General features: G+C 34.3%; 1 protein-coding gene across 3 annotated transcripts; it reads left to right on the top strand.

Moving 5' to 3' along the window:
• The first annotated feature begins 4095 nt into the window (after nucleotides 1-4095).
• LOC110780179 (uncharacterized) lies at nucleotides 4096-12278 on the top strand. 3 transcript variants are annotated; one of them, XM_021984609.2, is made up of 3 exons: nucleotides 4096-4347; nucleotides 7932-8040; nucleotides 9363-12278. In XM_021984609.2, exon 3 carries the CDS (start codon nucleotides 9541-9543, stop codon nucleotides 11950-11952), a length of 2412 nt encoding a protein of 803 aa, XP_021840301.1. In that variant the 5' UTR covers nucleotides 4096-4347; nucleotides 7932-8040; nucleotides 9363-9540; the 3' UTR covers nucleotides 11953-12278. The 3 variants fall into 3 exon arrangements, with proteins under 3 accessions (XP_021840301.1, XP_021840297.1, XP_056694384.1); XM_021984605.2 differs by having other exon boundaries at nucleotides 9360-12278; XM_056838406.1 differs by lacking the exon at nucleotides 7932-8040 and having other exon boundaries at nucleotides 9360-12278.
• Nucleotides 12279-13365: the final 1087 nt, after the last annotated feature.

Below are 13365 nucleotides of genomic sequence, written 5' to 3'. Positions count from 1 at the left end.
GAAACACACTCCACCTCCTCTCTACTTGGGGTAGGCTTTTTCTTTGTCACTAACAACTTCTTTGCACACCCTGGTCTCTCTTTCAGTGTCACCTCATCTCTTCCATCCCGATTGGCCTTCCATGGTGAAGCTCGAAGGTCGTCTGTATAGTTTGTTATTGCCATGATAGACCCCTTATTTTCGTCGCAGTATTTCTCACCATGACCAAGTAGCCCACACACGTAACAAAAGAGGGGCAACTTCTCATATTTAATGTTCATTGCAGCCTTTGTCCCTCCCTTTATTTTCAGGCGAATCGTGTCCACGAGGGGCTTTCTGGCATCAAGTGGAGCCCTCACCCTCATTGATTTATTTATACCAACAACATCCAACGCATCAACATCAATGAAAGTACCAACCTTGTTCCCTACTGTGCGAGCATTCTCAACATTCATTCTTCCCCTTAATGGAAAATCATAGGCCCTAACCCAAAACGGAATCAAATGTAATGGGATATCAGAAGGTTTGACATTACCTTGGATTTCGCTTAGGATGAGAGCATGACGGTCGAAGTGTCATGGTTGGGCTTCAAGTATCTGGTCCTAATCTCTCCAGTGATAGAATTGGAAGAAGAAGACATTTTTCCCTATATTATTTGCCTCGATTCCATGTCTAGGGTTCCATATTCTTCTCATTGTTGCGATTCGGGAATTTGAATTCACATGTCTTTCCGTCCATACCTTCCCAACAATCCCCAACGACACCCTATCATCGTCGTCTTCCTCCTCCTCAACCACCCATTCCACCTCCTCATCTACGACCGTCTCCTTGTCCACCACGCTTAGGCTATCATGTTCTGGAGTAACCTCCTCGTGTTGCACAGGTTGGAAAGGTTCCATTGCAATCAAAACACTCGAAATAATCGAGAAAAGCATTCGAAAAGGAAACCCTAGCAATAGTACTAGACAACCCCTCCCAAGAGAAAACTCCAAAGGGTAAAAAAGAGAGTCCAACCCTACTTGCTTTTCATCCTTAGTTTGTGTTGTTTGCTCTAGTTTGAGGTTGTTTATTGAAAAACTTACTTGATTTTAGGAAGAAAAAAATTGTAGTTCATTAGCATATCTTTTTTTTAAAACGTGGTCGGTTAAACTTAAAAGTCGGTATTGTGCCTCTTCTTTAAATCGACTTATCTTATTTTCTTTCTCCCTATGTTTCGTGCCTCATTAACCTCACCTTTACTTTCTCATTTTCGCGTGTTTAATCTCTTTAACATGACCTTTTACTTTTTTTCCGATTCCTTATGATAATTTATGATAGTCAACCCTAAATCAATTTGGGACTAAGGCTTCATTTTTGTTGTTTGTTAAACTTAACCACGATTGTTACATAAACTGTCAAAATTTAACCATTGTTAGCTTCTAACACTCACAGTGTTATGATTTTTCATTACAAAATAATTTTAACTAAAGTTAAACCATATCCCTAAATCGAAATATGTGTCATGGTTAAGAACAAAAATGACATCATTTTTTTTAACTGTGGTTAAACTTAACCACGACATAGTGTGTCATATTTGTTTATATATAGATAACTTTAAAACTTAATTTCTTAAAACATTTTAATTTTATATTAAAACGACTCTATAAAGTACTAATATAAACTTTACCTGAAAGAAATACTTTTGTAATCATATCGTGTGGTTTATATAAGGTTTAAAACAAAAGTTTTGGAATCTCACCTAGTATATTATTCGAAACTATTTTATTCGATTTGAATAAATTATTAACATTTTAAAAATAAAAATTAAAGTTAAGTCATTTTTTAACTCAAATACTTTTCATGGTTATAAACTAACTATAGTCAACATCATTTATTATTTTTAAACCGTGGTTAAATGTAACCACGATTGTTACTAAACTGATCAAAACTTAACCACAGTTAGCTTTTAACAATCATGACTTAAGATTTTTCACTACAAGATAATTTTAACTCAATCTGAATAAAATGATAGTTTAAATATAATTTTAAAGACATAAATTACAACTTTTAGATAATATGGAGTAGATCAAAATTTTAGATTGTGTTCAAATCAACAGTTAAATAAAGTTAAATCAAATCCCTAAATCGAATATGTGTCATTGTTAAAAACTAACTATACTTAAAATTATTTATTTTTTTGAAAAAAATGTGTGGTTACAATTTACCACTATATGGTGTGTCATATTTATATATATTGATAAACATAAAACATACACAATTTCTAAAATCATGTTAGTATAAAACAGAAGTATAAAGTATCCGTATACACTTTCCATGGAAAATAAACCTTCGAAATCATATCGTGTAGGATTCATCTAAGGTTTTTAAGAAGCTTCTTGTAATCTCACCGATCTTTTATACAAAACTATGTTATTCGATTTGAATAAAATGATAATATTGTAGAAACAAGTGATAAATAATACTAACCCATACATATAATACTTTAATTTTTTTTATTTTTTAAAAGAAATACATATGGTTTTTTCCTAATGAATAATCAATTAAACCTGCGTTCACACTAACAATTAATTAAAGTTAAATCTTATCCATAAATTGTATACGTGCTATGGTTAGGAATTAAAATATTACATACGGTCAAACTTAACCACAATTATCTTCTAAACTCATGACCTTATGTTTTCATTACAAAATAATTTTAACTGAATTTGAATAAAGTAAAATTTAAATAATCTTTTAAAGACACAAATCACAATTAGTTTTAGCTAATAAGTCGTAATTTTACATTGCGTTCACACCAACAATGGACTAAAGTTAAATCATATCCCTTAATTAAATATGTGTCATTTTTAAGAACTAACTATATTTAACACCATTTTTTTTAAAACCGTGGTTAACTTAACCACGACATGGTGTGTCATATTTATTTATACTAGATTAAGTCCCGTGCATGCACATGTATTCTAGAATTATTTGACTAATTTTTTACTACAATATATTTGACTGAAATATCTCTCTCCCTAAAGTTACTGCATGATTAATAAATATCGAAAATACTCATTTAATTATTTAATACAGAGTGTGCAATTTTCGTCCTATTACTTATTACATATTGTATATACTTGATACATTGATTTGACCAAAGTATGGAGTAAATAGATTTTCCCTTATTGATGATAACAATTTGGCTAAAATATTAATTACCAAAAATCATTTTTAGCAAATTATTATGTGGTATGTATTATTTCCATAATCCATGAACAAATTAAATATTTTTTTTCATACATAAACAATATATATAAAAAAAGGATAGAAAATAACAAAATAAATAAAGTACAGAGTTTTTAAGGAAACAGTTTTAGGGCAAAAAAATTTGCCGCCACAAAGTGACACGTGTCACTCATGATATCCGTTTTAGTATAATGTAATAGATATATAAATATAAAACCTAATTTATTTAAATAGTTTAGTATAAAAAAAGACTCCATAAATTATTCATATAAGCTTTCCCTGTACAAAAAAAACTTTTTATATCCATATCGTGGTGGAATTGTTTTAGGATTTAAAAAACCTCCCCACTACATTTTATTCGAAATTACTTATTCAATTTTTTTGAGGGACTATTCAATTTGAATAAAATAATAGTATGCCGGTTTAAATAAATAATACTATTTAAAAAAAATATAAGAGTATTAATATTTAAAAAAGAATTTATAGAAATAAATCAGGATTTAAAAATTCACAAAAAATAATATTATTTTAAAGCAAATAATAATATTTTTAAAAAACCTTTAAAGAAATAAATCACGATTTTTGGTAGTAAATCGTATTTATGATTGCGTTCGCACTAATAGTTAACTATAGTTAAATCTTATCCCTGAATCGAATACGTATCGTGGTTAAAAGTTAACCATGGTTAACAAACTGTGGTGAAACTTAACCACGACCGCCACAGAAATGGTCAAAATTTAACCACGGTTAGTTTCTAACACTCATCAACTTTACCTAACCCAAGTTAAAAATTAACTATGGTTACTTTTTCTTCTAGGGAATAGAGGATCATGATTATTATTTAAGCATACATATTGGGTTTTGTTGGTTATATAAAATGATAAAAAATCATTAATGCCATAAGTAAACTTTCCTCACCTTTTCATATTCATCTTGGGTTTGAAGAACATAACTTCTTTTTCTCTCAACATAAATTTGTGATTTTTTTGTTTCTTTGACAATTCCTTTTTATGGGTTGTTCTTCTTAGATTGTTACTCAGGTCATTTTCGAGTATATCAGAGAAAAAATTTACTCCAAATTCATGGCGGCCCTTGCATTTTAAATTGAACTACTCTACAGTGACTTTGCTGTATTTTCTGGTATAAATCTCATTTCTCTGTTCTTAACTCTTTTTTTTTTTATTGTAATTTTTTTTTGCATTTGAATTTCTCGCACCCATTTGTTTTGTTGACCGAAAAATGTTAACTTTTTGTTTAGAAGTTTGCACAGATTATACATTTTTAGGGTTTGAGTTTGAATTTGTTGCTGTGTGTGTAAAGTTTGAATTTTTATTCATGTTTGATAAGTTGCTGTAATTTAATTTATAATCGAAGATGATGAATTTAGTGATTGTGGTGTTGTTTCTGCTGTTTGCGCAATTGGGTTTTTTTTCCCTCCATTTTTTGGGTTCTAAAGTGTTAGGATCTACATTTTGTCATTTTTTACTGAATTGGGTGTATTCTGTGGTGTTGATTTGTTTGTGTAAACTAGTTGATGAATTTAGTATATGGAGTCTTATTCTGGAATTTTGTTTTGCCCGAAATTTCAGGATTTTTTTCTTGCTTTTGTGGTCTTTTTTGTTTTTGAAAGATTGAGGCTTGAACTCTGTTATTCCTTTTATTTTTCATATGTATGTGTATTTTTGATTGATTCTTACGTGATGATTTCGGATTTCGTTGTCATTGAATGCCCTCAGGAATGTTTGAATTTTTCAGGACATTCTGGAACTGTTGTGTTACATCATCTTTTTGCAGATAGAAGGTCTTAGGAATGTTGGAAATCATGTATGTATGTGTATTTTGGGTTGATTCTTACGTGATGATTTCGGATTTGGTTGTCATCGAATGCCCTCAGGAATGTTTGAATTTTTCCGGACAATTCTGGAACTGTTGTGTTAATTCATTAGTTTGTTTGTTTTCTTTATAAGCAAACACAAGGGGATGCAGATAAAAGGTCTTAGGAATTTTGGAATTCATGTACGTAGTTTCTGAAAAAGAGGTTTGGTTGAGTGATGACTTTTATGAGGGTGGAGTTGAGTGATTCTGTTACCAAGTCAAGAGAGGCTGAATTTAATTCGAAGCCGACAAATTTTCTTTTGTCGGATCCATCAGTTAACTCTATTTCCCCATTTCGGAATCGCTACGTGTTCATATATCTTTTGATATCAGTTGAAAGATACGTAACGACAAACATTCCTTCCCGGAATGGGTGTTTCTTATGCATTTCCTTTTTTTCCCACTAGGTTTCGGTTAAGCAATAAAACCTAATGATTTTCCATTTGTACCGGAATACTTCCCGATACATCTGTTTGCATGGTTGACGTCAAGTATATTCTGTCTTGTTTCAGTCTTAAACAACTAAGCCCACGTATGATATTGCCATATGGTATTGGTATAGGATAACTTGATAATGAAATGCGAAAAATAAGTGATGAAACCTGTTGAGCTAATGTTTGGGTGGTGGCATACAAAGTCACCTCCTGAAACCTTTCCAGTGTAGCATACTCAATGTAGAGTTGTTGTATTGTTGTCTATCATTTTGACCAGGTTTATGGCGTGCCTCCTGAGACCTTTCTAGTGGTAGCATACTCAATGTAGAGTTGTTATTGTATTGTTGGCTGTTATTTTGAGGTTTATGACGTGTTCTTTAAGTGTTGCTGTAGTAGTCTTTTAGGAATTTATTTAGGGCTTAAGTTTCAGGGGAAAGAAAGCATTTTTGGATCTTGTTTGCTATTCTAGTTTGCTTATTATTTGAGCATAGGAATGAGTGAATGGCTTGTTTGCAATGTGTAATTACTTGCTATCATGCTATGCTCCTGGAATATTCATAGGTGGTAGTCACACTTCTACTCACAGAATGATTCTTTAGCTTTTTTCTCTCACCAGGTTCTTGTGTGTGTCAGGGCATTTAGGGTTTGGGGTTTGGTTCATCAGTAGAAGGGACAACTTTTCTGAAAAGAACAATTTAATATTGATAAGAGGAAAAGAAATGAATTATCCTAGGTTTGTTGATGATATCATAGACTTTGTAAAAACATTTGTTTGAGGTTTTAGCCGAATATTCACCTTAGTTTATCTAGGTCACAGACATAGGGATTCACCGGTGAAAAGGGAAGAGCTTGATGTTCTGAATTCTGATACGAAGTATTAAATACTATTGAAGGCCATGGTTTTTATGCACGATCTGTGAATATCTGTATGTTTTTCACTTCTTCATGCAATAACTATGCGAATGTACTTTATACTTTACTTTCTCTGGAGGATTCTCCTTGTAATGTTTTGCTTTGTCTTATTGACTGTTGTAATCTGTTTACTAATGATGTTTAATTCGATGTCTGACTATAATATAACCAATTTAACTATAAAAAGAAACAACAAAGGGTTCATGAGTAGTTCTCCGACATTTCATACCTTCCGTAGTTCTCTTTTATAGCTCATTACTAGTAATTTCCCAATTTCTTATGTGATACTAATATAAGAGGTCAACCTCAATTTATGGTTTGATGTGATAGCTGAAGATGTGGGCGTCTTGATTATGATAAGCATTCAGTTATTTTGGTAGAATATACTTCGTATGTAGTAATCTTTTATTATTTGATCATAGTTTGCGTTATTTAAGAAACAAGTTCCCAATTTCATAGATTCAGATGATGCTTTCTCTTCGGAGAGTCTGAAGAAGGCTTAGGATTACCTGAGCATTTCCTCCCTTGGAATGCATAACTAGTTTTGCTTGTTGATGGGTTTTCATTTTCTATTTGCTACGTACACTGAAACATTGATTTGTTAGATAATTTTATGGCTTTTTTGCTTTCCTGACATGTTATTCGGATATTTCTAGCAAGCATGTAGTTTTGTATAGTTATATTTAAATTTTCTTCATCAGTACAGCCAGTTTTGTATTCAATTAAACTCTACCTATTATTTTGTTCATCTTTTCTTAGGTTCAAGATAAGTTGCTTTGTTTTGTTCACATTTTGATCTAAATATGGTCCAGCTTGTTTATTGTTTGGTTCTAGTTTCTTATCTTTGTAGTTCTATCTTGCCTTTATTTTTGTTTTTTTCCCTTTGTAGTTTCTTATATTGTTGTCTAACTGATCACTTAGGCTTCTTTTAAGCAACCTGAATATGTTTGTATGAATGAATATGTAAACTTTGTATACTATAGAAGATATTAGATTTGAGCACATTCATGTTCAAGGTCGTCTTTTAAGATTGAGTTTGGTTTGGTTCGGTTCTTAAACCTTCAGTGTGTGTCGACCATCACCATATCATGACATGTTTAACCACATCATTCACCTTTGAAGGGATCAATGTACTCAAATCAGTTGGGTTTATTTGAGTGATTTTCTAGTGATATATCAAATTGAGTAAAACACCAGACATCAAAGTTTAGCTTTTTGGTCACTTCCTCTGTTAAACATGTCCATTGGTACTATTGTTACCTGTTAGATATATCATTTTTGATTGAATCTGATGCCTTTAATGTAGTTTTGTGTATACGTAACATAGTCCATGCCACCATTTGCATGTTTTCTTGTTTGTTTTCCTGTAGTTTCTTTATTCATAGCAAGTCAACAGTGCCTGATAATTGATGCTTTATCGATTATCTTAAAATTACGTATCATTTCTTTTAAATGTCATTGTTTTTATGCTCTTATCTGAGACAGTTCTATGTTGACTTCTAGGTGGGACTGGCGAAAATTTAACTTGTTTTTCTTCATCATTGCTTGCTTGAGTCTTTGTTTTGGTTTAGCGACAAAAGTATGTTTCAGAATACTCAAGTGAAGCCATTTGGTAAGTATCTGGACTCAAAAGCTGATAAAATTTCCTCACCATAGTTCATCGCATAAACTCATCTTTTTGTTATATAAGATTATAGGAGAAAAGGAAAAGTCTGTAGCACACGTACAGTGAATGCCCTTAACTGACAGCTGCAAGTATATTTAGATCAAATAAACATTGGAAAGTATGACACCAGAAGTCCCAGTTTGTAAAAGTCCCTAATTTGGGAGCTATATTCTCAGATTAGTCTTGCATGACTTATAACTCGTAATTCCTTTATAAGACTTAGCTAACTTTTTTTTATTTTTAAGTGCATATGCTGTCATGTTTCTGAACATGTCGAATGCATAGCGCTAGTATGTTACCATAATGGACAGCATGAGATGATATAAAAAGCAATAAGTGTTAAAAAGATTAAAATTTAGTGTTTCTTTTTATGGCCCTTGTCAGTTGTCACTGCGCTCTGCCGTTACTGGTCTGTACGTTCATTAATGTTATATATTCTACCTATTCTGTCTAAATATGCTAGTTGTATTGCAAGCATTTCCCAGATTTTCTTCTTCTTGTGTCTTTTAACTCTTGAAGCTGTCACGGTGAAAATTTTGTTGGATCATAGACTACATGATTTTTACATTTTATTTTCTAGGTAAACATTACTTTTTCAGGATCCAGGATTTTTCTAGTATGCTAGATGTTTGAAAATATTTATGGTTTTAACTCTTGAAGATGTCACGGTGAAAATTTTGTTGGATCATAGACTACATGATTTTTACATTTTCTTTCTAGGTAAACATTACTTTTTCAGGAGCCAGGATTTTTCTAGTATGCTAGATGTTTGAAAATCTTTATGGTTTGAGTTCCTAGTGCTGTGTATGTAACTTTTTGACTTATTTCGGCCTTGTTTTTGTTCCATGCTCGGAAAGCTATCATAAGCCACGTAATGAATGTAACATATTTAATTTCCACCCAAGGGGATGCCAATCTGGATGATTCATTTAAACCCTAGATATATTAGGACGATTTCAGTTAAAATCTACCTTAGGCAACTTGCAATCTTTGACATTAGTTCTCTTTTGATCTCCTTTTTCTTGTTTTTGTCTTGTGAAGCTTGCATTGAGTTCTTTGTGGAAGTTTTTGAGTATAAGTAGTGACATGTATTAATTTGTGGGACTCTTTTCTGGTAAATTTAGGCCGAAAGCAGAAACTGTTAAATGTTTGGAACACTTCCTACTAGCATTTACCTAGGCATGGTCTTGAAGATTTTGGTACTTTTTTCTACACTGCCCTGTTTTTATATGTTAATTTATCCTTCTTTTTTTTTTCAAATAAAGCAGGTCTTGGTTGATGGAAGCAAGAATCTTTCTCTTCACTTCTGCAATCTGATAATCACATTCTAGTATCGTGATTCGAGAGGGGTTCCCCTAATCGTTCTGTGGAACCCCATTTCATTCAACCACCTATCAAGAGAGGCTTTAATAACGAAAGGGAAAGAAAGAGTCAAGTTTGGAAATAATGGAATGCAATAAAGACGAAGCGATGAGGGCAAAAGACATTGCCGTCAGAAAATTCACAGAAAAAGATTTTTCCGGTGCAAAGAAGTTTGCACTAAAGGCGCAGACTTTATATCAGGGCCTAGATGGAATCGCACAAATGATAGCCAGCCTCGAGGTTTACATTTTAGGTCAAAACAAAATAAACGGAGAAATTGATATGTATGGCGTACTCGGTGTTGCTCCGTTAGCTGATGACGAGACCATAAAGAAACATTACAGGAAACTGGTATTACAACTTCACCCTGATAAAAACAAGTTTGTTGGTGCTGACGGTGCTTTTCAGCTCGTTACAGAAGCTTTTAACTTGTTATCTGACAAATCTAAGAGAGCTGCTTACAATAGCCGCCGTAATATCAAACCAACCTTCCAGAAGGTTCCTCAGTCTGGTGTTTCAGTGCCAGCTGGCAGTGGGCAGTTTCAGCAGAAGTTTCCAACTCATGTCGGAGTCGGAGTTGCAGTGCCAGGTGGCGGCAGAACAGCTGATCAGAAGATTCCAATTCCGACACAGTTTGGTGCTAGGAAAACAGTTGAGCAACCTTTCAGGAACAACAACTCTCAACAAAAGGATCCTGCTCAAAGTGGGAGTTCACCAGTTCCTGCTCAAAGTGGGGTTAATGGTTATCAGAAACATTCTAGTTCAGCCGCCTCTTCTTCTTCACGTGGAAAGGCGGCACCACCAAAGAGTAGAACTCAAAAAGCTTCTTCTTCTTCTCCAACAGTTCAATCTTTCTTTAACAGAGGTGATACATTCTGGACTATGTGCACAAGATGCAAGATGCAATACGAGTATATGCGTGTTTATCTGAATCAGATTCTGAAATGCCCGCATTGTCAAGTGGGGTTTGCGGCTTCAGAAGTACCTCCACCTTCGAATCTCGCACCGGTTCACCCTCAACAACATCGAAAGCCGCCTTCTTCTTCTTCGAGCTCGAGACCTTCAACTTCTGGTGCGGCTAATAATAATAATAATTCATCCGGTACTACTGCAAGTGCTCGTTGGAGCCCTCTTTTCGGAACAACAACTTTTAACAACAATACTGTTTATAATAATAATAGTTCCTTTCCTCAGAAAAACACTCCTGTTAATGCTCAACCCAAAAGTGATCAACAGAACAAGGCAGCTGGTAAACGGGAGAGGAATGATGATCCTGGTTTAAGTGGAGGTGGTCCTTTAAAGAAGATAAGGGAAATGGTTGGTTCTGGTAATATTTTTGGAGGTGGTATTCCAATTCCAAGTCAACCAGGAACAGGAATCTGGGAAACTGGAATAAGATTTTCATCAGAAGTTGGAAGAAGAAAGTTTTTTGAAGGAATCAGATCAAAGATTAATCATGTTAGCAGAGAATTGTCAACTGTAGAAGTGAGAAAGATGCTGTCTGAGAAAGCTCTTACGGAGATACGCGAGAAAGTAAGAAAATGGAAGTCGGAACGAGTTGCCAAAACTGCTGCCAAAGAGGCTGAGATGGTCACGATGACTGTACCGGATCCTGATTTTCACGTCTTTGATTTGGACCGATCAGAAAGTTGTTTTGCAGCCAATCAGGTGTGGGCTACATATGATGATGATGATGGAATGCCCCGTTTCTATGTCATCATCAATGAGGTCATCTCATTGGAACCGTTTCAAGTGAAGCTTAATAAGCTCAACTCTAAAAGCACCACTGAGTTTGGCCCGTTGGGTTGGATAGAAAATGGGTACATCAAGAGTTGTGGGGATTTCTGGGTTGGGAGGTCCGAGACAAGAAATTCACTGAATTCGTTCTCCCATAAAGTGAGGTGGGTTAAAGGGCCCCGCGGAGTTATCCAGATATACCCACGAAAGGGAGATATTTGGGCTTTGTACAAGAACTGGGCCCCCGGTTGGAACAAAGATACCCCGGAAGAAGTTGTACACGCGTACGACATGGTGGAAGTGATGAGTGACTACAACGAAGAACAAGGCGTGGAAGTTTCCCCTCTTGAGAAAGCTGCTGGTTTCCGAACTGTCTATAAGAAGCCCGACTTAAATGAGGTAACGCGGATTTGGAGGGAGGAAATGTTCAGATTCTCTCATCAGGTTCCCAAGCATGTACTCACGGGTTTAGAAGGCCCGAATGCTCCAAAGGGTTTTGTAGAACTTGACCCTGCTGCTACTCTGACAGAAGTTCCTCAGGTTACTGCACCAGGTTCAGGTTCAGGTTCAGGTTCAGGTTCAGGTTCAGGTTCAGGTTCAGGTTCAGGTTCAGGTTCAGACCTTCTTCAGGTGACTGCACCAGTTTCAGGTTCAGGTTCAGGTTCACGCCTTGTTCAGGTGACTGCACCAGGTATCAAGGACCACTCAACAGGAACAGATTCAGGTTCAGGTTCGGGTTCAGGTATGCCGAATAGGTAGGATTGGTTAGCTATCTTGGTTAGGATTGAATGAAGAATCAACATTTTGACAAGAAATCTTGGTTAGAATTCGCAACAAAGGAGCCGAACTTCTTTTTGGTAACATTTTAGTTATGGTTTGGTTTTTGGGAATAGGGGTATAGCCGTATTATAGGGTAACTACACAGGAGAAATTTTCTGGGTTTTGCTTATTACTAAGCAAATTCTTGAAGTTTTCTTCATAGTTTTTCTTTAGAATAGTGTTAAGGCTGGTTTTAGTTGATTAATGTAGAATTACAGACAGAACCCTTTTGCTATATCAGTCAAAGATGGCGAATTTTCTCCATATCTGCTTATATTTCTGGATGATTCTCATTGTATATTTTCTTGCTAACTGCTGTAAATTCATGCAGGATTCATCTTTGGCCCTAGCAATATTTATGAGTTCCATTTTGGTTCATAAATATGTCTCTCATTGTGGGCATGTCGATCTTTCGGGTTCTTTTATGTACCCATTTGGAATGTCTCGGTTAAAGAGCCGAAACTTTGACCATTAAATATCCATCGGTATATAAGAAAAAACGTACTCATGCAAGCCTGTATGGGATCGTTAAATCCGTTTAGATTTCTAGTTTAAAATATCAAATCTTCACTTATACTTCCTCCGTCTTTTAATACTCGCAACGTTTGGATTTTTGTCACTATTCATATCATCTACTTTGACTATTCGTAGTGTTTTCTGTATAAGATAAAACATAGTCATGTGGGATCTTGTTGGATTCGTCTCAATGTGTATTTTCAAAATATCAACTTTTTATAATTTTTGCATAAAGATAATTTAAGATATAAATGATCAAAGTTGTGCATCGGCATGCGTGAAACTAACAAACGTTGCGAGTATTAAAAGACGGAGGAAGTACATGTTGACTGTTGAGACTTGAAGAATTGTTGCTCGAAGAGGTATATTGAAAGCTGGAAAAAAAAAACTGTTTTTTTTTTTTTTAATGGATAGGTAGAAAAACAAAAAAAAACACATGCCACCTCATCTTCCAATAATTAAAGACTATTCCCAAAATTCCATTTTTTTTTTCTTACACATTTTGTTGGGGTTTGTTCCTAATTTAGCTTGGATGATGCTTGGAAAACTGGAAGTGGTGTCCCTTACTCCCTCACTATTTTATTAGCATGGCCATATTTTATTAAATGGTGTAATTTTCATTTTTGGTATGTATTTCTTTTATTTTATCATTTCTTTCTTACCTCGTGGTCTTACTCTCACCTATTTTTTTATTTTTCTTTATCTTTTACATTCTTTGAATATTTTAATATTCTATTATCTTTTATCACAATTGATTATTCTCCACTTAACTCACTTGTATCTTAATTTAACAAAAGTAACTCTAATAAGTAAATGTGCACCACTTAATAAAATACT

Source organism: Spinacia oleracea, chromosome 3 (genome assembly GCF_020520425.1).
Source record: "Spinacia oleracea cultivar Varoflay chromosome 3, BTI_SOV_V1, whole genome shotgun sequence".
NCBI lineage: Eukaryota > Viridiplantae > Streptophyta > Magnoliopsida > Caryophyllales > Amaranthaceae > Spinacia > Spinacia oleracea.
This window is presented reverse-complemented; position numbering and strand designations above follow the sequence as displayed.

Excerpts from the sequence above, each read along its gene's own strand:
- LOC110780179 (XM_056838406.1), top strand. The coding sequence starts at position 9,541 with ATGGAATGCAATAAAGACGAAGCGATGAGGGCAAAAGACATTGCCGTC.